Consider the following 27,413-nt stretch of genomic DNA (forward strand, 5'->3'; position numbering starts at 1 on the left):
CGGTGGCAGAGGAGGTAAGGGAATTGTGTACGTACTCAATCCAGGTCAATAGAGTGCTCCAGGAGGAAAGTGTTGGAGAAATCAGGTTGGACACTTTTTACCCGAGTGTCTAGAACATATGGCCGCAGGTCTGGTGATACGATTACAAAATCGATCATCGACCTGTGGCTTGGTAGCCGTCTTGGTAGCCGGGGATCAGTCCGCCAGGGCCTCCGCTTCTGGCCGCCGCCTGGCACACAATGCACCCGACCCCTACGGCGCCTCCTGTGGGTGGTGGGCCTGTATGAGGATGTGCCCATGTCCTTTTTTCGGGCTGTGCGTGCCGGGCCCCATGGACTAAGGCCCGGCCACCAGATGCTCGCCCTAGGGCACCCTCCCTGGGCCTGGCTCGAGGACAGAGCCCCGGTAACCCTATCCCGGGCAGGGTGAACTGTTCCCTTGGTGTTCTACTTGTAGTGGTCTTCTGGATTGCTCTTTGTCTGGTCCATCACCCAGGACCAATTTGCCATGGGAGACCCTACCAAGGGGCAGAAGCCCCTGGAGAACATAGCCCCAGGGGTCCCTGGGACACACAAATCCCTCCACCATGTAGGTAGCGATTTGCGGAGGGTCTAAAATTAATTATTTATTAATTTTTATATATAGATGTGTCATTTTATAATGATCATACAACAGTTTTTGGAAAAATAAAAACAAAAATAAACTGCCTTAACAATACTGTATGAGGTTCTGTCTATACCTGGTTGCCTGTTGCTAATGTTAAACGAATTCTGTGTTAGTAGCAGGTTAAACCCTTAAATATGTTTTTACAGAGGAGTACCCTTTCATTAGAAACGTGTCTTATTATTTTCTTTCTCTTTAACTCTGTGTCTGTTTGCACATGTAATTAAAGCACAGGCCTCTGAGCTGGGTCCCCGTTGTGCAGGTTGATGGACAGTCATCAGATGCCGTTAAGCACAGATGGTAAATTATTTTCAAGGAATAACTCGTACCCACCCTTTGTGCTCTCTCTTTTTTTTTTTTTTTTTTTTTTTTTTTTTTTAAACCTGTCCCGTTTGGTTCTTTTGCCATCAGAATTATTGTCTAAAGGCGAAGAAAGATGCCCAACGGATTTACTTTACCAAATGGACCATCCCAGCCTTGCCGTAATGGTCCATTTGATTTACCTTTTATTGTTTATTTTATTTTATTTTATTTTATTTTTTTTACTTGCTAGATACGGGACAGGGGAAAAGAAAAGGGAGAAAGAAAGAGGGGGGAAAAAACAAAAAAAAAAAAAAAAAACAGCGGAGAAGAGGGACGGGGATAAAGGGCAAAAAACAAAAACCAACAAAATAAGCAGACAAAAAATACATATATCGATCACCTGGATCTCCTGTTGAGAAAGAAAAAAGAAAACAAGCAGAAGAAAACGAGAGTAATAGAATAAACAACATCACAATGATATATGGGAATATAACACTAAATACTTAATATTAAACATTATTGTGCAGCACGTAAGATCGACAGCACACAGTGTGCTTTGAGGTAGGAGCCAAAAAGGGTGTAGTTTGTGTGTGTGATCACCTGTGTGTACACCTGTGAGCATGAGCGCGCTTGTATTTAAAAGGTTCCTTAATGTAATGATCTGCTAGAGGGTGTGGGGGGCCACAGTCCCATCCTCCAGGGCATGAAGCAGGTATGGAGGAGATCAAAACTCCAGACATCCAGAGGCCCCCAGAACACAAGAGACCAAGGAAGACCAACAGAGGGGCAGCCGCGCCACTGTCCCACCCTTTGTGCTCTCTGAATATGTGCAAGTGATAAAGACAAAGTCACAGGTTCTTGGCCAGTCACTCCATCACCTCAGCCAAACTGCCATGAAAACATTAAGTGTTCTTTAATTTTATAATATTCAGTCTATGGAATGAATACTGGTGGATGCACCAACAAGAACCAAAAGACTTAGAATCTACTTTTAAAATAATATTTTTTTTGTATGCATACAGTGCTTTCACAGATTCAATATGGACATCATACATAACAACTGTCAATATTACAGATGCCACTATGCTGGAGTTCTGTTCAGGATCCAGCAGAGAAACCAGCCTTCTCTCCTTAACATCTGGCTCGCTAATGTTCAGGTCCTTAACAACAAACTGGACAAGCTGCGCGCACAGATTAAGCATCAAAAGGTCATCAAGAACTGCTGTGATTTTGCATTCACAGAGACATGGCTGGAGCCCAGTGTGCCTCCTGAGGGAGTTCAGTTTTTCTCTCAGCTGTTTACACGAGGTGATATATTGGCTCTGAATGCAATGTGCAACGTTATTAGTGATTCAGAGAATTCTAAACCAGAGGCAGCATTCATTGTTTAGGGAGACTTTAATAGAGTCGGTATGAAGACAGTTCTCCCAAAATTCTATCAGCATATTTCTTTTTCTACAACAGGCAATCAGACACTGGATCATTGTTACATCCCATCCAAAGACTGTTACAAACTCCACCCCTACCCTGCACTTCAGACGACAGACCACAGTTCCATACTGCTATTTTCTGCATACAGGCAGAAACCTGAACAGGAAAGCCTAGTTTCCAGAAACACTTTCAAATGGGATATTAGAAAGTGGTCTCCAAGACCAGACATCCTTCCAGATTGAAAGTCTCAGAGTGTCACATCTACTAGATGCTAGAGACCATATTTCTCCCATACTAGCTTCTCTTCAGTGGCTTCCTGTTAAATCCAGACTGTAACTTAAAATTCTTCTCCACATATACAAGGTCCAAACCATGTCCTGTCTCATGGTGCTATATACCCAGATAGAAAAATTCACTCTTGGACTGCTGGCTTATTTGTGGTTCCTACGGCATTCAAAAGTAGAAAGAGAAGAAGAGCGTTCAGCTTTCTCCTGTTTTCACTCTCTGTTTATACACCACTTTAAATTTAATCATTACTTATTGTTAATCTCTCGCTCTCTTTCGTCCTGTCTCCATCCTCTCACCCCAAACACTCATGGCAGATGCCTACACCTTCCTGAGAAATTGTTTTCTTATATGGGGTCGTCTGATTGTTGGGGTTCTTTGCTAAAGCATATACAGTGGGGCAAAAAAGTATTTAGTCAGCCACCGATTGTGCAATTTCCCCACTTAAAATGATGACAGAGGTCAGTAATTTGCACCAGAGGTACACGTCAACTGTGAGAGACAGAATGTGAAAAAAAAAATCCATGAATACACATGGTAGGATTTGTAAAGAATTTATCCGTAAATCAGGGTGGCAAATAAGTATTTGGTCAATAACAAAAATACAACTCAATACTTTGTAACATAACCTTTGTTGGCAATAACAGAGGTCAAACGTTTACTATAGGTCTTTACCAGGTTTGCACACACAGTGGCTGGTATTTTGGCCCATTCCTCCATGCAGATCTTCTCCAGAGCAGTGATGTTTTGGGGCTGTCGCCGAGCAACACGGGCTTTCAACTCCCGCCACAGATTTTCTATGGGGTTGAGGTCTGGAGACTGGCTAGGCCACTCCAGGACTTTCAAATGGTTTTTACGGAGCCACTCCTTTGTTGCCCGGGCGGTGTGTTTTGGATCATTGTCATGTTGGAAGACCCAGCCGCGTTTCATCTTCAAAGTTCTCACTGATGGAAGGAGGTTTTGGCTCAAAATCTCACGATACATGGCCCCATTCATTCTGTCCTTAACACGGATCAGTCGTCCTGTCCCCTTGGCAGAAAAACAGCCCCATAGCATGATGTTTCCACCCCCATGCTTCACAGTAGGTATGGTGTTCTTGGGATGCAACTCAGTACTCTTCGTCCTCCAAACACGACGAGTTGAGTTTATACCAAAAAGTTCTACTTTGGTTTCATCTGACCACATGACATTCTCCCAATCCTCTGCTGTATCATCCATGTGCTCTCTGGCAAACTTCAGACGGGCCTGGACATGCACTGGCTTCAGCAGCGGAACACGTCTGGCACTGCGGGATCTGATTCCCTGCCGTTTTAGTGTGTTACTGATGGTGACCTTTGTTACTTTGGTCCCAGCTCTCTGCCGGTCATTCACCAGGTCCCCCCGTGTGGTTCTGGGATCTTTGCTCACCGTTCTCATGATCATTTTGACCCCACGGGATGAGATCTTGCGTGGAGCCCCAGATCGTGGGAGATTATCAGTGGTCTTGTATGTCTTCCATTTTCTGATGATTGCTCCCACAGTTGATTTTTTCACACCAAGCTGCTTGCCTATTGTAGATTCACTCTTCCCAGCCTGGTGCAGGTCTACAATACTTTTCCTGGTGTCCTTCGAGAGCTCTTTGGTCTTGGCCATGGCGGAGTTTGGAGTCTGACTGTTTGAGGCTGTGGACAGGTGTCTTTTATACAGATGATGAGTTCGAACAGGTGCCATTCATACAGGTAACGAGTGGGGGACAGAAAAGCGTCTTACAGAAGACGTTACAGGTCTGTGAGAGCCAGAGATTTTCCATGTTTGAGGTGACCAAATACTTATTTGCCACCCTGATTTACGGATAAATTCTTTACAAATCCTACAATGTGAATTCATGGATTTTTTTTTCCACATTCTGTCTCTCACAGTTGAAGTGTACCTCTGGTGCGAATTACTGACCTCTGTCATCATTTTAAGTGGGGGAACTTGCACAATCGGTGGCTGACTAAATACTTTTTTGCCCCACTGTAGTTAGGGCTGGACCAGGTGACCCTGAATCCTCCCTTAGTTATGCTGCAATAGACGTAGCCTGCTGGGGATTCCCATGATGCATTGAGTTTTTCCTTTCCAGTCACCTTTCTCACTCACTATGTGTTAATAGACCTCTCTGCATCGAATCATACTTGTTATTAATCTCTGTCTCTCTTCCACAGCATGTCTTTATCCTGTCTTCCTTCTCTCACCCCAACCAATCACAGCAGATGGCCCCGCCCCTCCCTGAGCCTGGTTCTGCTGGGGGTTTCTTCCTGTTAAAAGGGAGTTTTTCCTTCCCACTGTCACCAAAGTGCTTGCTCATAGGGGGTCATCTGATTGTTGGCTTTTTCTCTGTATGCATTATTGTAGGGTCTACCTTACAATATAAAGCTCCTTGAGGCGACTGTTGTTGTGATTTGGCGCTGTATAAATAAAACTGAATTGAAATTGAAAAGTTGGGTCTTTACAATATAAAGTGTCTTGCATTGACTGTTGTGTGAGCTATTATACACAATATATTTGTATGAATTGAATTGAAATAATACAATCAAAGCCTTTCTTTCAGTTACTGCATCTAAACATTTCCACTATCTGTTCATCATTTCTGCACATTGGCTTTGAAGTTTTGCTCATTACAGCCTTCATGACAGAATCAACTTGGTATTTAGGAGTTTTTCTCACAAAAACTACTTAATTAAAGTCCTTTCAGTAAATTTCAGTTAGATAAAGATCTGGAAATTGATTTAGATATTGTAAAACATTATGTTGTACTTTGGTAATTATGGCTGCTGTCATGCTGCTTGACCAAATGTGATACAAAATTCATTCTTTCCCGTCCTGCTGGTGAGGCATCCTGGCCAAGGTCTAACAGCCTCAAACCATAACACTAACACCGCCGTGGTGCACATTAGAGACGAGGTTCTGAAGCTAGACTACAGTCGTTATTCTTTCTCCAGACACAACATATGATTTATATAGTGAGCATTTAAAGTTTGAACGAGGGTGGTGAAGATTATCTGACTACTTTAGATAATTGATATTACAGATGCATAATGTCCTACTGTGAACAGTGAGAGGTGACAGTGTGTTATATGCAGCTGGACGGCAGCATAGAGCAGCTGCAGTAATTGATTTCTGCTGTCACACCAGGGCTAAATGACTGGGATTAGTGGACTATGAACAAGGCCTATTTATTACTGGGACACTCATGATTAGCTCGTTACTCAGTTCACTGAGGTTCATCTTGCTGCCTGTCACGGGGGAGGGGGTGATATGTGTGTTTGTGCTTACATTTAAGCCCGGATGGTCAATAGGCCTTGTCTACAAGTATTATAGTTACAAAGCCCAAGGCATTAGCAAAGCCATTCACAAGAAATCCTGCAACAGTTAATACAATGAGGCAAAATATACAGTTCCTAAATAGACTGAGTGTGGACCTGGGCGCTGCTCCATTTATTAAAATGCCACTTATCTGAACACAGTACACAACAGTACAACAAGGTGGGGAAAATACAAGCTATTTGTTATCTCTCCCAGCCAAGTGTAGGCAAAAAGCGCTCACTATATTTCTGCAGTGGTGCTGCTTTCTTTCACTGCAATATGAGAAGAGCCACAAGAATATGGGAGAAAATGAAGAAGGGCCAAAAGAAGAAGAAATGATGGGGGAGGGATTTCAATGAGAGCCACAGCTCATTTGATAACATTTATACTCCTAGATAACCGAGTAACCTGGAAACCCAGTACTGGGGATTTACACTTCTGCTCGAAATCTGCATGGTAACTACTAGGGCAGGGCAATATGGCCAAAAATATATATCATAATATATATTTGAAAATTTGCGATAACGATATAACTGACGATATACACGAGACAAAATACAACTCCACAACTTTCTTAGTGCAAAAAAACCCATCAATGTATTTTCACTTAAACAAGCAGCTGTTTTTTTGTGCATTAAACTTATATAAAAATGTAACAGTGCAAATGCAAATTCCTTGCTGACAGTTTAACTAAAAGGCATTTCCAGTGGAAATTGGCCAACATATCCTCAGCATAACCATGTATAATATCCACAAAACTTAAAAAGAGGTTATACACACAATTAGGGATGGGTATTGATAAGATTTTCACGATTCCGATTCCATTTTCGATTCTGTTTAACGATTCGATTCTTTATCGATTCTCTTATCGATTCTCTTATCGATTCTTTTTAAAAAAGGAGAACACTAAGGTCGATTAGCTTAGAACTTTGTTTTATATCTTCTCTTTGAACAAGATAGAAATTTAAGAGTAACATGGCCTTACAAACCCAACAGTGAGATCTTAAGAGATCCACAGCCTACGGCTCTTCAATGGGGTGTCACAGGGTCCCCGGGGAAAAAATTGTAAATGTAAAATAATAAAATAAATATTCTTCTGTAGCAATAACAAAGTATAAGATAAATTATTCTGTAGCAATTACACAAGAATATCCAGTAATGTCCCTGCCTACAATTAAACACATTCACTTACCGAAAATCGGGGGCATCTGCTGTGGCAAATGGGTGCAAGCCTTTTACCACAAACTTAGTCACTGCTCGTGACATTCGTCTATCCTGGCCTGAAAGGAGACGCTACCGGTAGACTGCAGCGAGAACTGCCAGCGAGCACCAGCCAGACTCTGTCTCTCTCATCATGGTCACCTAAATGCACAGTAATGGCAGGTTTTGTAATAAGGCAGATCGCGCTAACATAATATGCACTGTTAGTTGATTATTTACCTGCCGCATTAACGGGAGAGGACGTGCAGACGTTACCGCTGCTGCTGGGTTGAGATTCACGAGTCCAGAGCGGAATTAAAAACACAACATTCATTTGAGGTTATCGCGTGTTTTGTGAGCAAATGCTTTTGCATATTCGTAGTGTTTCCTCCCTTAAATGAAATATCTACTTTGCAAGTATTGCAAGTTGCCCTGTTGTCATCCGTTCTCGTAAAGTATAACCAAACTTTTGAGCGTTTGAGCCGCTTAGGCGCCGTGTTTCCTGCCAGGTAAATGACGCTCCGCAACGTGGTGACGTCATTCGGGGCGACTGGAATCAATAAGGAAATCGTTTGTAAAAATGGCAAACAATTCCAAGGAATTGAAACAGTGGGAACCGGTTCTCAACAAGAACCGGTTTTTGATACCCATCCCTACACACAATACGGTAATATTATGTTGAAGCACAGTACGTATCACTCCCCGAGGGCTCCTGCCTACGATAGCCGTAATGCTCCGACAATCCATCAAGCGGTGCAACTTCGCAGCTTAGCAAAGCCGTACTAAAACATTTTTTGACAGATTTTCGAGCGACGTGTACAACATAAAATCGTTTCGAGGTCAGTAAACACAACCAGAATTCATACATAAGACGCACCAGATTATAAGGGGCACTGTCGATTCTTCAGAAAATCAAAGGATTTTAAGTGCGACTTATAGTGCGGAAAACACAGTAATAACAACATCCCGCTAGCATTCTCTACCAAAAATTGTGCTTTGGTGTGTATCTGACGGACGAAAGCTAAACCAGTTCCGCACCACTTAAGTTGCAGCATTTTTACAAACCAGTTCTGGTTCATCTGTTTCATTCAACGATCCACTTTCGCCCTTCTCATTCTCCGTCGCCGCCATGTTTTTTCCGCTACGTGCGTATGAAAACAAAGGCACTGCACATGCGCGTTTTGCCTATATTCTATCCCCATATTTCATTTTCTTATCATTGCCCAACATTATACCGGTATTACTATAAAAGGTATGATATGGCCCAGCCCTAGTAACTACATCGTAGCTGCAAACCCCTCTGAAGCCCTACGGCGTAATGAACACTGTAACCTGAAGTACGACACACCTCAACTGCTAACTGCTAAGCATAAACGGACCACAATAATTACTGGGGACCTAGGAGAGGAAAAAGCCACAGCAGTTTCTGTGTTTCTATTGACTGGCACTGCATATAAGACAGCAGGACAGGAGGACACAGTATTTAACACATAATGCACCACACACAAGCATAAATGCAACAACAACGCTGGCCATTTATGTAGGTTAAAGCTTTATAAAGTTTCCTCACAGAAATCTAAATCAGGCCTAAATTTTACTCTTTGTCTGCTTCAGTTAGTCTATCCACCATTTTTGGGAGGGGGGGGGGGTTATCCATCACCAGGGCACAATGACTCTTAGGATAGGGGAGGCCACAAAACATCCTTCAAACCCTGGAGCAAGAAAGACACACTTTGGCCTGTATTTAGAGAAGCCTTCAAAATACAGCCTTTGCCGTGTCACTGTGACGTAATCATCCTCTAAATTATCTAAATTATTACCCTTCTCTCCCTGCATTGGTCTGCATACTCCCTCCACCTCAGTCATTGTTGCTTTTTGCACTTTATTCACTTCACTGGATTTTTATCTCTCATTGCACAGCAGCTTTTGTTAAGAGACCAGATATCCAAATATACACATTAAAAGTATCAAACAGAAAATCAGAGACTAATTCATTCTAGTAGGAAACACGACTGTGTCTTATTTTACAGTTTGTGCAAAAGTCTCATGAGGAGGAAGCAGAGTCATCAAATCTCAGACCACCAAGTGCTCCATCCCACCCATCACACAATGCAATGGTATATTGAGTCATCAAAGAAATGAAACACAGCAAACCAATTCTCACACTGGAAGCAGGAAACGCCCTTTTCACTGAGTAACTGACCATTTAATGCTCAGTGAAATCTATTACATTTTCAGTCAGCTGATTCCATCAGTCAACAGTCTAACAATCTGAAAATCGGCTTCTTCCAATGCAGATAAGGCTTTTTATCAAAAAGTAGGCCAACCTATCTAATGTAAATATGGTATCTTAGTAACCTTTTAAATTAAACACCAAGATGCTGTATTTATCAGCTATTTAAACCAATGATGAAAACCTTTTGATTCTCTACCCAAACAACAGGATGGGGCTCACCCAGCCCATCAGATTTTTATCTCCTACAGTCCTTTGGAAAACTCAACAACTGCTGCAGAGAAATGTCACAAAACCATTTTTCATTGTGATGTTTAAATAAATCATCAGTAATGCTGAGGTCCAGGCTCTGAGGAGGCCATTCCCAATGTTGTACATACAATATTTGTGAGCCACATTTGCAGAAGTAATGCAATGTGATTACAGTAATGCATAATCACATTACACTTTTCAACAATGCAGTAAGCCTTACTGTACTAAATTACGTAAATACATTACAATTCCAATTAAGTTGACAGCTTTGTGCTCTGAAGCACCGTACCAGCTGCTGTTAGAGTCCTCTGGCCTGGGTGACACAAGGAAAACAGCAGTGACAAGGAAATGCAGTATTACTGCTGCTGCTGCTGCTGCTGCTGAAGATCAGCTTGTCAGCTGTGATCTAACTAAAGCAGGCAGCTGGGAAGCAAATGTTAAACACTCCCTCCTGTCCATATCCCTCAAGGATTCTCCCGCTTCAGACTTGTTTGGCTGATAAGCTGCCGTCATGTGCTTGTCAAGGTCAGCAGTTATCAGGACACACCCCAGTATTTACATAGTGTGTCCCTCAGAAGGGCCAGAGCTTAAGGAGAGGCAGGATTTATGTGAACAGAGCACTCTCTTTTCATTCCCATGAAGCAGCAGCGCTGACATTCAGAAGGCTGAGATCACTGCTGACATCTGCTGGTAAAATGGTGACGTGCACCCAGGTCTAACATCAAAGTCAGTTCATGTTTGCTCCATGTTAAATGCCAGTCTAGTTTATAGGTGTGCACATGTGCAAATAACTATTTTTTAACTACTACAACTATTGTACTATTAATACTATAGTGTAATTTTTTTATTCATAAATATAAGGTGGGGGTATTTATACAGTGGAACATTAGTAGAAGATAAATAACATAAGGGTAGGCTGCACTAAGAGTAACTGTCCTGATGACCTTAGGGCTCTCCTAGGGGTATATGGACTAAGGAGTTCAGTGAGGTAACACAGTGCAGTATTGTTTATGATTTTAAAGGTAAGCAACAGAATTTTAAACTCCATTCGGTATTTGACAGGAAGCCAATGCAGGTCAGCAAGGACTGGGGTAATAGAGGCAAACCTTGCGGTTCCAGTCAGAAGGCGTGCCGCAGCATTCTGGACGACCTGCAATCTATGAAGAAGGGTGGAGTGGAGACCAAAGTAAAGGGAATCACAGTAGTCTAATCTAGAGGTCACAAAAGCAAACTATGCTCTAATGTTTTATTTCTTATTTTGTCTGTACTTTTGGGGGGTTTTCGTACTTATGTTTTCACCACTAGTCAGTAGCCATCATAAACCTATTTCCTATTGTGTGCTATGTATAAGAAATGAACCCTGTAAACCATTCACGAACTCTAAACATAAGTTAGTCACGAGTCAGCTAAATGATGAATATGTGAAGTAGAAATATGGAAGAACTCATTGACAAAGTAGCTGATGATGCAGTCTCCCACAGTGCCTAAAATTACAACCTTACATGTATTCACTGTAATAAGGCTAAAAAAGACAGCTCTTTGACAATGGGATGGTGATGAAAGAATTTCCATAATACTATGGAGATGTGTTGAGTTAATCAGCATTTTGTTCTGGGGGGGGGGGGTCCATGAAAATCCACCTTCAAATGGCTGTTTCACCAAATCATCTCTGTGCTCCTGCCATCCTTTAATGCAGCTGTGGAAACAATGAAATCATTAGTCATCATTATCTGTTAGTCCTCGCTGTCACCAGGTCCTCATTTCCCCTCCTCCCCCTAATTCTCATTTCACTCCATCTCCTAAAATAACCTCACAAAGTCCACTCCCGTTTCCTGATGAGGCCGGTCTTAGTTTGCCTCACAATCAAACCCTCTGTCTCTGTATATACTATCACAACATTTAGCCAAACTACTGAAGCTATGTTGATGTTCAGCCTTTAAACTGAAATGGGAAATACCAGTATTACTATAAATATGATCACTGGTAACCTCAGACAAAAATGAATACTATTTAGGTTTTCTGATCATTTACTAGAAGAAATTTCACAACAACAAATTCAATCTGGCAAAACAGCAGAAACCCTGAAGCTGTACAATTCTAACCTAATAAACAATAAGCATCCATCCATCCTTCCATTTTCTTAGCTGCTTATCCATGTTCATGGTCACGGGGTGGCTGGAGCCTAGCTTAGCTGTCATAACGTGAGGGGTAGGATACTTCATGGACAGAACGCAAGTGTATCCCATTTACAATAATGTTTATCATTACAAGTCATTTTACAGACATCTAGCCATTGTCTTTCACCTATCCATGGTCGTATTAGGGTTAGGCTAAACGCCCACACACTTTCAATTATCCTTGAGAGGATAAAGACCTGGTCCAGCGTTCCACGACAGTACGAAAACTGCACTGTTCCTACTGTATCCGAAATTCAACAAACGGATGAACTTTCCTTTCCAGTACCCCATTGTAGAGCTTCCCAGGAAGGCTGAGGAGTGTGATCCCCCTATAGATGAAACAGATCTTCTGGCCCCCTTCTCAAAGATGGGAGCCACAAGCCCAGTCTGCCAATCCAGAGGCTCCACGCCATGTTGTAGAGGCGTGTCAACCAAGACATCCCTACAACATTCAGAGCCTTTAGGAACTCAGGAGAAACCTCGTTCATCCCAGGGGCCTGGCATCCAAGGAATTGTTTATCGACTCCCAGTGATGGGTGAGTCGTCGACTCACACCTCCATAGCTTCCTCTACAGAAGGTGTGAGTGGGGTTAAGGAGGTCGTCAAAGTACTCCTTCCATCACTAGATCAGCTGCCTCCCACAGGCTAACCATGTCCAATAGAACTCCTCCTTCAGCTTGATGGCTCCGTGCACCTCCCATGTCCGCCCTCTGGTGGGATTACCACCACCACAGGCACCAACCACCTTGTGACCATAGTTCCTTGCAGCAACCTCAGTAACAGAGGTGCAGAACATTGTCCAGTCAGACTCACTTGGAATGTTGTTGTTCTGGCAGAAGTGCGAGATGAAGATGAACTGGGCCGGGGCCTCTGCCAGGTGTTCCTAATGCGCCCTGACTATACATTTGGGTGTCGGACCACTGCCAGTAAGTTACATAAAATGGGCATTTCAGGGCATTTAGTGGAGCAGAACAATGAAAATATTGCATCCTACTGTTCTCGCTCTCTTTCATTAAAAGTGGTATTAGCTCAGGATATAGTAGTTTAGCTAGATTAGAATAAAATTCAGATGATAGCATAAAGTGATTGTTACTATTTGATTAAGCTTCTGCTTTGCCCTAGCTAAATTGTGTAAATAAAATATCCTGCATCAGGTCTCAAGATTTGGAAATTCCCATTTAAAATGTTTTTGAAACAGAAAAGCACAATTTTTTTCCTGGCCACTTAATTTTAAACCAGCCAAATTACCGAGTACACAAATCATAGAAGAGAGCTGCCAATAATAAGTGTGGCCGACAAATTGTACTTGTTCCACATGGCTACTCAGGAAAATATTTGTGGAATAGACATCCAGAGGTCTGGGGATGAGAGCCCAGCAAATGTCCTTATACAGGCTTGATCTAGCTTCTGCATTACCTGTTGGGGAAGATCCTTTGGAATCAATTAAGAGCCTTTGGGTTGATTCTGGCAGATCCAACATCTTCAAAACAGCAATCTTTCATGTTTGGAGGTGAATAATTTCAACAGTAATTTGGTGCGTTCTAGCTGGTGTAGCTTAGTTACCACACTGAGAAATAAAGCTCCCCATTTCTGCCATTCAACCCCCAGTGATGGTAATCTAAAAGAAAACCAAGTCGATATATTTTTTGCCTTTTTTTTTTTTTTTTTTTAAACACATTGGATTGAAATGTTTTCAAGAGTTTTTTTTTTAATTAAAATAACTAAACCAGCAGAAACCATCATCTTTAGCTAAATAAGACGTTGTGGAACTTGCATAAAAATCATTTTACACACATTTGTCCAGTGACCTGCAAAACAAGCATTTGAAGGACTGCCGCTAACTTCAAGGATCTTTTTGTATGTTCATGGATGGAGTTGATTCTGTCTAAACTCCATCTCTAACACCATACTAGTTATTTGGACATTTCGATGTAAGAGATGAAGGCAATCTCTTCGTGAGATTTAAATTTTTACATGTTTAAATATTGCATTTTAATCCGCTTTAAATCTCTATATTTGAAACAGCCAATCCCTCCCAACCTTGCCCACAGGCCTGTACCAATGGCCATGAATTATTCATGTGGGTTAAAGAACCTTCATTTAATTTCCAATCATTTTCATCTGTTTGCATGGCTTGTAATGAGATGCTAAGATGCCTGAACTCCCTGAGACAGGGAGAGAAGGAAAACAGACAAAGGGACAGAGTAGCACTTAGGATTGCATAATCAGTCCAGAGATAAGGACCTATCTCCATCAACCAGCAAACTCTAGTGTTTCTGCTTTTCTCTTTATTGATGTGCATCTTCATTTCTCTCAGTCTTTTGTCTTTAAATCGGTCTCTAAGGCATAGAACTGAAGAGAGCATTGGGAAAGGCGAATGAGAAAAGTAAAGGACTGATGCTCATATAGTGCTTTTCTACTCTAACTGAGAAGCGACTGCAGGTTCAGTATCTTGCCCAAGAATAATTTGCCATGGAAACTTGAGCAGCCAGCGATCAAACCACTAACTTACCAGTTAGCAGAGGACCTCCTCTACCTCCTGAACCATAAGGCAAAAAGAGTACAGCTTTTTTCTAGACAATGTACAACTCAACACAAATCATGGCACATGTGAATAATTATAATTATACTGCAGATTGACGGCTTGAACAGAGAGCTGGGGACCGTTTTGGGCTGGAATCCCCAGCCTACCTACGTCAGGTGGTGGAGGTATGTGGTGGGGGGTGGTCTCTGACTCGGCTGCAGGAAAGCGGTTTAAGCGTAAAGTCTGTTTTCTGTCACCACAAAACAAGCCTGCTGCTCAAGCACACAGTGCTTTTCTGTAGGTGCACTGTAACATCAGGACATGAGATAAAATCTTCATTCTAATCTGCACTGTGTTCAGCAGACGAGTTGGCAAAATATAACATTAGAAGTCAATGTCAGAAAATAATATTAAAATGCATTATTTCCATGACAATGCTGCAGTCATTCAATTCAGCTTTATTTATATAGCGCCAAATCACAACAACAGTCACCTCAAGGTGCTTTATATTGTAAGGTAGACCCTTCAATAATACATACAGAGAAAACCCAACAATCATGACCGCCTATGAGCAAGCACTTTGGTGACAGTGGGAAGGAAAAACTCCCTTTTAACAGGAAGAAACAGTGAAATGCAAAAATATGCAATTTCAAAGGTAAAGCTTATTCTAATCAAAAAAAAAAAAAGGAAATCCATGTCGTAATATGATTAGCACAGTGACGAAAAAAGGTGCAGTAAATTATAGCTCTCCTCTCAATACTGACTCTCCTGATGGTTAATAGCATAATGCATTTACCCTTTTAACCCTCTGGTTATGTGCACTCCCACCCCCCTGACTGTAATGTTCCAGTCACAAGTAACCAGTTGGTTTTAACAGCTCTTAAATTAACATAAGAAACATTTTTCACCACCAAATTCAGTTCAGTGGGTGAGTCAATGGGTCGTTCAGTGGGCCATTCAGGGGGTCAGAGGCCAAAGGGGGCGCGTGGGGTGGATTCCTATTCATTTCCTATGGTGGTCACTTTTGACCGGGAACACCACAGATGTAACAAAGTTGTTTAAAACACTCAAAATTCAGCAAAAAGAGGTGCTCATCACTTTATGTGTTATATGTAAAGCTACAGTGGGCCTGGGGACAGACACAGACCTGCACTGATTTTTAGAGCAGTCCTGCTATAACAATGTAAGTTAAATGAGTCAAATGGCATCCAAACAGGTGCATCTATAGGTCAGCAAAACCCAAGTGCAAGTGACACACAGAGTTTACAGTAATGAGGAAAAAGATTTCCTTAGGGTGAGAAATTAACAGCTGAACAAAAAGCTGGTTGCAGAGGACAAAAGCCCTACATCTGTTCTCTCACTGCAGGGCATGTTTCACCTCTCATCTGGCAGACTTGAGAGACCTCCCCTCCTTGTTCTGTGATAGACTCTAATTGACAATAAATGGCCACTCAGTTCACTCAGGGAAGCCTTTGATAAGCTTGGACGACTGGCTGCTTAAGTAGCTTTTTAAGTCAAGCTCTCCATGAGAAACTGAATATAGCTCGGTTTCTCTGCTCACAGCTGAACACAGGGTGTGACAGTATCAGCAGGACACTGGGGAAGAAATAAAAGCTCATCGACTGTGCGCTCAAACATGTCACAAGAAACAAATGTCCAGCGGGTTACACAGCTCCACAGTTTGTAAATCACAACCACTCAAATGCAACTACAGTGCACCTTTTTGACTTTTTGCATTTTTCTTAAAGCACCGTTGATTGGTTTCTTTTTATTTTAAGAAAAAAACTGCAATTTCTTTTTTTTTGTACATAGATCTCTTATTGGAGGATTCCAGTAACATTGAGCTTCACAGGTGGTCCTGCTTCATTAGAGCAAGGATAAAAGAGCTAAGCTTTTGATCCTCTTTACAGTCTGTAGTTGCCACTTTTCAACATGAAGAGAAAGGCAGAGACACAAAGTAGGCTGAATAACATGAAATGGGCAGTAAGAGAGATCTATTAACCCCTGGTATTAAACTTTGGAACTTGAACAGAAACAGAACTGTTGTTCCGTGTTTTTCTCACCATTAAATTTGTATTTTATTTAACTTACATGTAATTTCTAAGCAGAAAGTGTAAACACACTGCTCAAAAAATTAAATGAATACTTTGAAAACACATCAGATGGGAAAAGAATAATGGTTGATATATACACTGATATGAACTGGGTGATGTTCATTTGATTTAATTATCAACCTGCAGATAACTACTCAATTCAAAGGCACCCTGAAAGGCAATGTGAAAAGATTATGTGGCAGGTTAGTCCATTCAGCCAAAAGTTGGTTGCAGCAACTCATAACAGTATTCAGTATGGTTTGCATGGTCTCCACTTGCTTGTGTGCATGCCTGACAATGTCGGGGCATGCTCTTAATGACACAATGGATTTTCTCCTGGGAGATCTACTCCCAGATCTGGACCAGGGCATCACTGAGTTCTTGGACAGTTGGAGGTCCAATCTACTGGTGTTGGAGTGGTGTTGAAACATGTCCTGGACTGTAGAGGTCTGTGCGTCTCTCCATGGCCTCCCCAGACCATCACTGACCCACCACCAAACCAGTCATATGTTGAACAATGTTACAGGGATCATAACGTTCTCCATGACTTCTTCAGAACGTTGCACATCTGTCACATAAAGATTCCTTTATTGCTGCTGTATTCAGGCATTGTACAGTGAAATTGGACGAGCGTAAATACATTGTTACATGTTTTCACTCATTCATTCTAAGAACAGCAAATGTAAGAAAATACGAAATATAAAAGCATAAATACACATAAAAGACATTTGTGCTAACAGGATAAAAAGGACCATGAACTTGTCAAAAAGGATATTGTGTTTGTCGGTAGTGCAAATCCTGAATATTACAGGTAAGAGTGGTGACTGAAGTTCAATAGGTCTTCTGGGCTTAGTGCCCTCTGATGGCCCAAGTAAAGAAACCCTGTTTCTCAGCTTGGCTGTCCTGCTTTTTAAACACCTGTACTTGAACATTTGCTGTCGAGGGTGAAATGAGTCAGCAGCAATTTTTTAGCTCTCCTGAAACACAGTGTGCTGGCCACGTCCCCTGGGAGGTTAAGGGACAGCCAGTGATTTTTTGTGCTGTCTTAATGACCCTTTTTCCTGTCTGTCACTGAGCAATTAGCATACCAAGCCATGGAGTAGGTAGGTGAGGACATTCTATGGTTCCTCCACAGCCTCATAAGGAAGGGGAGTCTTTGTTGTGGTTTTTAAAGACTGCATTGGTGTTAGTAGTTAATGAGGGGTCCGCAGCACTGAGAGTCTCCAGGAAGTTCACTGAATTGTCCCTGTTGATGTGAAGTCAATCACCATCGTCTTAGTTTTGATGGTGCTGAGCCAAAGTTGTGTTCAGGTAACCATCCTGTCAGTGTTTTATCCTCCTCCCTGTACGCAGTCCCCGTACAGGGAGGAGTGACTGTAGTGTGATTAGTTTATTCAATGATTGGGGGGAGCTCGTGCTGAGGGTCAGGGAGGAGGAGCAGGCAGTGCCCATTTCAACTGCCTGAGGCCACTAGGACAAATAATCCCTGTTCCAGGCACAGGGATAGGGAGAGGGATAAACCAGTCTTTATGAGCATCTCAACCCGTACTCCAGGAATGATGGTACACTGTAATCTGTAATCTATGAACAGCCTTCTGATAGTTTTCAGGTTGCTCGAGGTGACAGAACGCTGTGTGCAGGGCTGTGGCAGTGCGGTCCTCTGGTGATCTGTGTGCCCTGCAGGCGACCTGGATGCTGATGAGTGTCCAGGTTCTGTGGGAGTCAGGCCTTTATGCGCTCAAGGATACGCCTCTCGAAGCATCTCATGACTGCTGACATTAAGGCGACAGGATTGTAGCTGTTGAAACACTTTGGGGCAGATAACTTTGCCACAAGAGTGATGGTTGCTGTCTTCAGGCAACCTCATTGTGACAGTGAGGTTGAAACTCTTGGTCAGGCACTTTATCAGTACTTTATCAAGTACTCTATGTGGGCCAGGAGTTTTCCTGATGTTCACAGCTTTCACCACCTGCCTCACCGGGTGTTCCTGGAAGACAAGAGCAGCGCTGGTGGAATCAGGAGGCAGCTCAGCTATGTCCGGGCTCTTCAGCAAGAGAAGTTAAAGCCCTTTTACTATTACCATCTACTCGGATCGGCCCCACGTGGCACAACTCACCTCGTTTTCCATTACAACTGAGTTACAGAAACAGTATAATGCAACACGAATGCCACAACAAAGGTGGACATCGAGCCACAATATGGCTGCTGCCCGGTCTGTGACTCTGTGTCACCACGGCGTTGTGTTTTTTAGCCACTTCCCTCATTACCGGGTTTCAAAACTGGCACTTTTGATTTTCGTGAAGGAGACGTTCTCATGACTCACCCAGTGATGCCACTAACTATCCAATCACTAGGATGAAGTCTGTTGATGTCACATTTTCAGATTTGCCTCAGATCACTTGGAACGCCGGCAGAGCGGGTACGAAAAAAGTACCAGCTACTATATCCTAATGGAAAACCCTGAGAACTATGGCACGCTGACCCGAGTAGGTACTAATGGAAAAGGGGCGTAATTCTTCTGCCAGCGTGGTGTCAGCAGGGTGGTGACGGGTGTGGACCCTCTGTAGTTGGTGATGGTCTGTAGTCCCTCCCACTACAGAGCATCCCTAACCCTTCCAGTTTCGTTTTGTGAGCCTCTTTTGCACCCTTGATGGCTCTCCACAGCTCTGCCCTTGCCACACTGTATTGAGCTTTGTCCCCTGACTTGCAGGCTGAGTTCCATTTCGTCATCGGAGGTCATTCAAGGTTTTTGGTTTGTATTGACCCGAGTACTTTTGTCCACTGTTACGTTGTCAGTGCAGCTCTGTCTCTGTGTACTCCTGAATGTCATGATGAAAACGCTCCACTCACTGCTCTCTAAGAAATCAGAAGAGAACTCCTTCAGGACAGGTTTTAATGTCTTTAATGGGAGGTTTGGATCTTTTCCTGATCAGAAGTATTGATAAGTGATCTGACAGTTCCAGATTAGAGAGGGGTAGAGTCCTGCAGACTTGCTTAAATACAGTGATCTCATTTATTCGTCCTTCTGGTGAAGCACTGTACATACTGTACAGAGTTAGGGAGTACAGACTGAAGACAAGCCTTGTTGAAGTCCCCAAAAAGCTCCCTCAGGATGGGCCTGCAGCTGTTTGTGGATTATATTGTACAGCTGGAAGAGCACCGTGTTAACATTAACATCAGGTGGTATGTACACTGCAGTGATGATCACTCTGGGCATGTAGAAGGGTCTGCACATGTATACCCAAGTCCAGGAAGCATGAGTGTGATCCTACTGTTCATGCACCTCTTTGTCATGATGTGGTCAGCTAGCTGAGCAGCCAAGTCCAGAAAGAGTGAGTGTAGCATAGCTCCACAGTGCAGTCATGAATGTCATGGTTGCTTGCTATTAGTAGCTTCAGTCTGTCGATTCTGTGGGAGATCGACCTCGCGTTGGTAAGGAAGACGCTCAGAAGTGAAAGTCATTGGATCTGTTTCCGTAGTCGTGCTATTAGGCTTCCTCTGAGAGACCCAGCAAACCTTCAGGAAATGACACATTTTCAATTGCAAACCTGGAGGAGTCGAACTACCTCTGTGGGGTCCATGTATCACCTCATGCTACCAGTGGTGACACTGACCCAAAACAAATGCTTGTTGCCCCTCTAAGTGTTGTTAATTTAATTAACACCAAAGAACCAAACCAAACAACCCCTCTGCTACTTAACTCACTTCATGCTATACTAAATATACTTAAAAATGTTACATTAATTTTTTTGAGCAGTGTATTTGAAGAAATATGTTTGTGTTGCAACAAATGTAACTGTAACAGTCTCTGTCTTTCAGTGGTAATGGTTCTGTCGACACTATAAAGTATACAGGTTTAAACTGTGGTTCACACCGACCCAATCCACACAGGTTTGAACTGTTTTTTCAAGCAAATAATCTAAATTGAAACTGTACCAATTTTATGGACCTTAAGACCATCAAAAATCCCAAAGGGACTTTTGAGATTTTTCACTGCTTCTGACAGAAGAATTCACTCAAAAACAAAGAAAATCCCACCAAAAAACTGATCAGATCAGATGCCTAATAAGGCTCAGCCAGTGAGAGGAAGGAAAGAGGGCAAAAAAGGTAGAGTTTAGCAGTTACTAAAGTTTAAGTGCGATCATTGTGGATGAAAACAAGGAGAAAGAAAAGCGGTGAGTGACAAAATGCTCAGTGCCGTCTGAGACTATGGCAGCATCAACTGGTCAAAACTTTTTTAAGCCTAGTCTTAAAAAAAAAGTTAAAAATTTAGCGACTCCGATTCCATTATCGATATCACTCATGGATTCATTTCCTTTTAGGTCCTCTTATCAGTTCTCACTGGCTCCGCTTTGAAAGTTGCCACCATTGCTAAACAGCATATCAAAGTAAATATATACGTGCAGATTAATTGCATGTTGTGTGGTCAAATGTTTGTGCATGATGGAGGTATTTCCCCTCTTTGTTGGGATCAGTGTGGGAAATACTGTTAGCGAATGCAATTTATTACACATATTACACAAAGCACTTTTCTTAAAAGTAATGTAGTACTCACACACGTGATCTGTCTCTTAGTGATTACGTCTGAACAAAAATGCTAGAACAGGGGTCTCGAACTCCAGGCCTGGAGGGCCGGTGTCCTGCAGGTTTTAGATCTCACCCTGGGTCAACACACCTGAATCAAATGACTAGTTCATTCGCAGGCCTCTGGAGAACTTAAAGACATGTTGAGGAGGTAATTTAGCCATTTGAATCAGCTGTGTTGGATCAAGGACACATCTAAAACCTGCAGGACACCGGCCCTCGAGGCCTGGAGTTCGAGACCCCTGTGCTAGAAGCACAAAGACATTTGCCACAGTGAACAGTTAGAAATCAAGGCTTCAGTCTGACTCCTCACCCTGTTTATTATCTGTTCTGAGGTCGGCATTCACTCAGCTTTAACCTCACTCTGGGTTCTTTGCTAGCTTATTGTTAGCTTGCTGTCTGCGCAGGTGCTAGCAAAGAGCTAAAGTTCTGTTAGCAGTATAATGCAGATGTTTCTGTCCTGGATGCAGTCTGCAAATTACCACTGCACTCTCGTCCTTTTGTACAATAAAAATAAAAGTATTGTCCATGTGTGGCACCGTTTTCCTCCGAAGCTACACAAACTCTGCTCATTGTAGCACAAATGTGAAAGCAGCAGACTAACAATTCAAAGGAATTTGAACATGTCAACTTTAATCATGACACTGTTTGTTTTAAAGTCACCTTATAAACATGAAACAAGGTCTGTATGCAGTGAACACTGGTCACTTTGTGCCCCACTGATCTGGATTCATTTGTAACGTTGTCATTTAATCCATTTGTCTGGATCATGTTTAGTAATGGGTGATAGATTACAGAAAGTAATCTTTGAGGTATTTTAGAAATGGGCTCGTCACATAGTTTGTCCAGCAGAGTGTGCCCTACTCCACTGTTTAAACTTTAAGCACTGACTGAACATTTAACTGTGATTTACAGTGTAGTATTCACAGAGCTTCACTTGTTCCAAAATGGACTGAATTCATTAAAACCCAATAATGAATAAGTGAAAAGGTTTGGTTAAGATTCTTGCAAATTGTTTTGATTTTCTGTTTCTGAAACTTTAAAACCAAATCCTGTTCCTGTCAAAATATTTGTTTCCTGGATTATGAAAATTATTCTTACAAGTCTTTGAAATGAAAGGACAATAAATGACAATTCAAACAGACACACATCAAAACCTACTTTCATTTTAACCCCCAAAAAAGTCATTTTATTATTCTAAAAAACCTACAGGGTTACATTAAAGCCCAACCCTAATCCTGCCATGGGTTCAAGCTCAGAGGATTAAAAACATTATATAGTATTTTCTCTGCATCTCTGGACAGACAAAATTAGAAAATAGTCTTAAAATAGGTACTGAAAACCACATTTCCAAAACAGTGATGATGATGATGTCCCTTAATAGTTAAATATGCCTTCTTTAGTATGTGGAGGAACAAGTTGTCAAAATACTGGCAACAAAGTGTTTGAATATTGTTACTGTTTCACAAACAGGAGAAAGAAGTGTGATGAGAACAGTGGGCAGCTGTGGTAACAGGTAACAGTCTGGTTCGCCTTCAGCTCATCACCAACAAAAACAACAACAACATTTCACCCATCCCAATTCTAAAGAAACAAAGTGGTTCTCTACCTTTGACTTGAGGTCCCAGTATTCGTCTGTGCCATTTTCCACGTGTCTGAAAGCTGTGAGATAGTCGTAGCTGATGACTGCTGTCTGCAGACGAACAAACAAATGACATGAAGATATTTTCAACTGCAAAGTGGAAGAATAGTTATTAACCTTCTGAGGTCTAAGTCATCGTATGTGCTAACCCTAACCCTACCTTGTACTTGTGGTAGGAGGAGAATGCTGTGAATAACTCTGTGAATGGGAATCAGAACATTCTTGCTTTTGTATATATTATTTTACATAGTTTAACAGTTTAACATCCAAAAACTAAGTAAGACATGTTCACAACTTAAGACAATAGTCAATATAAACGTGTATTTTCCTGGCTTCATTCTATTCGATTTTATTTTTGTGGTGTAGAACTTTTATGTGTTAAACAGTCAATAAAATCAAGTGGACACCTTTGATGAAGCTCCTGATGATCTAGTCTCTTACTTCTTGTTTTTTTATATACTCTTTAGTTTTGTGTGAATCTGCACGCTCCACCTGCCTGTCACTTTGCTGCTAGAACACCTGAATTTCCCCAATGAGGAACAATAAAGGACAGATGATACCTGATCCTAGCAGGGGTGGGGGAACTCCAGGCCCGGTGTCCTGCAGGTTTTAGAATAGAATAATCCTTTAATTGTCCCACAAGGGGAAATTTGGGTGTAACAGCAGCAAGAAAGACACATATACAAACAAACAGTACACAAGACACAGAACAGAAACATACACAATTTTTACATATTTTAGACGTGTCCTTTATCCAACACAGCTGATTTAAATGGCTAAATGACCTCCTCAACATGTCTTGAAGTTCTCCAGAAGCCTGGTGATGAACTAATCCTTTGATTCAGGCATGCTGACCCAGGGTGAGATCTAAAACCTGCAGGACCGGCCCTTGAGGCCTTGAGTTCCCCACCCCTGCTATAGAGGTTACACAGGTAGTCCAACTGCTCTAGGATAGCACATTAAACCATGCCATTGCCATTTATTGTATCTCCCAAAAGTGTCTCAAGACCATTAAGAGATTCCAGCAGACAGACAGTGAGTTGTGTGAAGAGGAACAGGATGAGCACTGCCAGAGCCGTACAAAATTACCTCCAGTTTCTGACCAGACAAACAGAAACAGACTTTGTGAGCGTGGCCTGAGGGCCCAAATTCCTCTAGTGGGTCCTGTGATCACTGCCTGGCACCGTGAAGCCTGATTGGAATTTTCCATAAAATACCGATGTGGCAGAGGTGTGCTCGAGGGGCAGCGCCAGAGAGGCTGAGGGCAAGTTGGAAGGAATCACACTGATGAGCTCTGTTCCCTCTTTAGTGACGCCAGGGACCGGCAGTGAAGCGTGGAGCCAACCGGAAAGCTGGCCCCGGAGAAATCAAAGGTGCCGAGCTGCAAGCGTTGTGTGTGCCATGACGTTAAAGGAAGAAAGAAACAGTTAGGGAACGCTGTGTGGCTCCAAGTCTTTCACAACCACAACTACTGACGTTCTGTGGTGTTCACGGATGAGAGCAGGTTCACCGTCAGCACATGTGGCTGATGTGAAGGGTCTGGAGAGGTCATGGAGAACACCTTAATCTAGAATCCACACATACAAATCATATCACTGAGAGGTGTACACAGTGAACAACAACACAGCACTCACAATGAAGGTTTGTAACTATAAAGACAAAGAAGCAATGATGAAAGCAGCCAAGCTGAAAAAAGGGAGATTTTCTACTGGAAGCAGCCAGTAATGTTCTATCAGGACGTGGCTCCTGGAGTAACAAGATGAGACGAGCTCAGGAGCTCATGGCATAATATTGCATTCATGACAATAAGGAGAGGCCACATATCTGTAACAGCTCTGCTGAGGCCAAAGATTTCATCAGGATCATCCAGGTAAAGAAAGGTCAGCTGGAAGTAACACAGGAGGATGTAGGAGCATCCGTGTGAATAAAAAGTATGATTTTTAAACAAAAACACTGATGACACAACAGCAGTGACGATGACGCTGTCATAGTTTAACATGGAGTCAGTCTGCAGACAGCACAAAGAGCAAAGAGGAAAAAGCTGGTGGGAGTCCTTCATCCAAGCACCTGATTGACAAACTCCAATGTGAAGAAAAGTAACTTTGTAGCTGCTGACTGTTAACTTAGTCTGATACAATGTTTCAATCAGGCAGGTCGCTGAAGGCTCATGCCAGCTGTCCCACTTGAATCTGAAGGAGCGTGTATTAGATGATCTTTATTTTATTATCTTTATCAAGGTTTTCCTAACATTATTTTTCAAATTCAAAGTGAAATCACCCAAAACCGTATGAATTAAGCAGGTTTTAATAAAACTGTATGAAACTGTATGAATATTCAAAATATCAAAATCCCAGTACAAATGTACACGGGCCAGAAACACTGACTTGGGTCTGTTAGGCTGGACACCGAATCATTAGTAACATTAGTTAAACATTAATTCATTTATTAACATTAATTATTAACAGCTACACATTATAACAGCTTGTTTTCAGCAGCACGACATTTTCCATCAAAGCACACACTGTTCTTTGAATTTACTTGATTTTAGTGAGTTCATCAGTGAAACGTGGTGAGCTCATGTGGTTTCTTCTTTTCCTCCTCACTTCATTTTCCCCAGTAAATCCAAAGTATTCACATAAGATTGAATTTGTGTTGATTCAACATGACTTCTGTGATCTATTCTTACACTTATTGTTTTATGGTTGATTATGTTAATTTGCTGCAGTCACTAGAGACCTCTAAACTTCATGCAGCCTTCGGATCACCTTAGGAATTCAGACTGGAGCAGAGTTCATCTTTCAACAGGACAATGACCGTAAGCACGCAGCCAAGACAACAAAGTGGCGGCTGGGGACCAATCTGTGAATGTCCTTGGGTGGTGCAGCCGGAGCCCAGACTTGAACTCGATTAAACATCTCTGGACCAGCACTCCGAGAAACTGGCCAAAAACAGATGTGAAAGCCTGTAACATCGTACTCAAAAACATGGGAGGCTGTAACTGCTGCCAAAGATGCTTCAATGAAGTACTGAGCAAAGGCTGTGAATACTTATATGCATGTTGTACTTTAGTTTTCTTATTTTTAACAAATTTTCAAGAATTTCAGGCAAACTGTGAATATTTCCTGGATGCACTGTAGACCTGCCCTAAAATGATTTGGGGATTTATGCAGGAATTCTCAAATCACTTACCAACCGTGTTGAATAAATATGACTTGATGGCTTGAATGAGAAACTAAGAAAAGTAAAGAGGTAACACAGAAAGGCTATGAGGTAATGCAGAAAGAACAAACTAAAAGCTTCCATCGTTGTTGTTAAAACCTTAGCTTCAAATGCTAGTTTGAAATTCAAGGAAGCTAGGAACAACCATCTTCCACAACTTCCCAGCTAAAATTCTTTTTAACCCTTTGAAGGCCTACTAGGAGCAACCTTTGAAGCTCTTTTCTGAACTGAGGAGTTTCTGTCATATTTCAGGCCTGCTCAAAGAACAAAATCACTGGGTTGGAATCAGACATTAGTGAGCGTGATCTCTGCTTATGCAGTAACCCCTGGAAAAACCCAGAAAAAACTCTAATGCTCAACAAAGAACATTTTATTGACATACACTAAAGGTACAGGGAGGTCATCAAATGTTGTCTTTAAGGAGTTAAAAACCATCACTGCCTATCCCACCTGTTAAATCCTCAATAGAAAAGTGTGAATTGTTTTTCTTGAATTTCTTGATTATTTTAATAAAACAGTGCTACACTGAATTCAGCCACAGATCTCTCTGGAAGCCTGAAACACACAGTGGTACCGTCCAGTTCTTCCGCCTACCTGTCAGACTGGATCGCTACTCAGTTTTTAAAAGATACTTTTCCAGTTGGTTTAGAGACTGTAACAATTATAAACTCCTTTCTGTCATCTGGGGTTTTCACCTCCAGATACACAGACAACAGTTAATCCAAAATGCTCCTGCCAAGCTTTAACCACATCGGTTATTGTAGCTCTGCATTGTTACCTGTTAGTTTTACAACCATTTTTAAGATTAGTTTGCTCGTGTTTAAACCCTACACAGTCAGGCTCCTGCCTACAGCTGCAAGTTGCTGACTCATGAACATGGCTGCTGCCACATTTTACAGCATGACTTTGTTACAGACTTGCATGGTCCCTAAAGGTGATTGGGCTTTTACAGTTCAGACCTCATGACTGTATAAAGTGACTCTACAGGGTGGGCCACTTATATGGATACACCGTAATAACATGGGAATGGTTGGTGATATTAAAGTCCTGTTTGTGGCACATTAGTATATGTGAGGGGGCAAAACCCTCAAGATGGGTGGTGACCATGGTGGCCATTTAGAAGTCGGCCATCTTGGATACAACTTTTGTTTTTTCAATAGGAAGAGGGCCATGTGACACATCAAACTTATTGGTAATGTCACAAGAAAAACAATGGTGTGCTTGGTTTCAACGTAACTTTATTCTTTCATGAGTTATTTACAAGTTTCTCTTTGTTCACAGCCATTGACATGTCGAAGAGGTTAACACGTGAGGAGCGGATCAAAATTGTGTTGATATCTGGTGAACGCAGTAACCGGGTCATTGCAGCAGATTTCAATGCAAGACACCCTACGAGACCACCCATCTCCCATGCTACAGTCAGCAAACTGCTTGCTAAGTTTCGTGAAACTGGTTCAGTGTTGGATTTGCCAAAATGTGGACG

The 27,413-nt window shown here is 42.1% G+C and overlaps 1 protein-coding gene across 2 annotated transcripts in view; it reads right to left on the minus strand.

The window, feature by feature from the left end:
- adck1 (aarF domain containing kinase 1) overlaps positions 1 to 27,413 on the minus strand; it is a 90,554-nt gene that overhangs the window by 59,735 nt on the left and 3,406 nt on the right. For both annotated transcript variants that reach the window (XM_063498006.1, XM_063498005.1), the window contains one exon: positions 22,679 to 22,762. In XM_063498006.1, the coding sequence (XP_063354076.1) occupies positions 22,679 to 22,762 (84 nt within the window). The remainder of the gene's footprint in view (positions 1 to 22,678; positions 22,763 to 27,413) is intronic.

Source organism: Pelmatolapia mariae, linkage group LG16_19, assembly GCF_036321145.2.
Source record: "Pelmatolapia mariae isolate MD_Pm_ZW linkage group LG16_19, Pm_UMD_F_2, whole genome shotgun sequence".
Classification (NCBI taxonomy): Eukaryota; Metazoa; Chordata; class Actinopteri; order Cichliformes; family Cichlidae; genus Pelmatolapia; species Pelmatolapia mariae.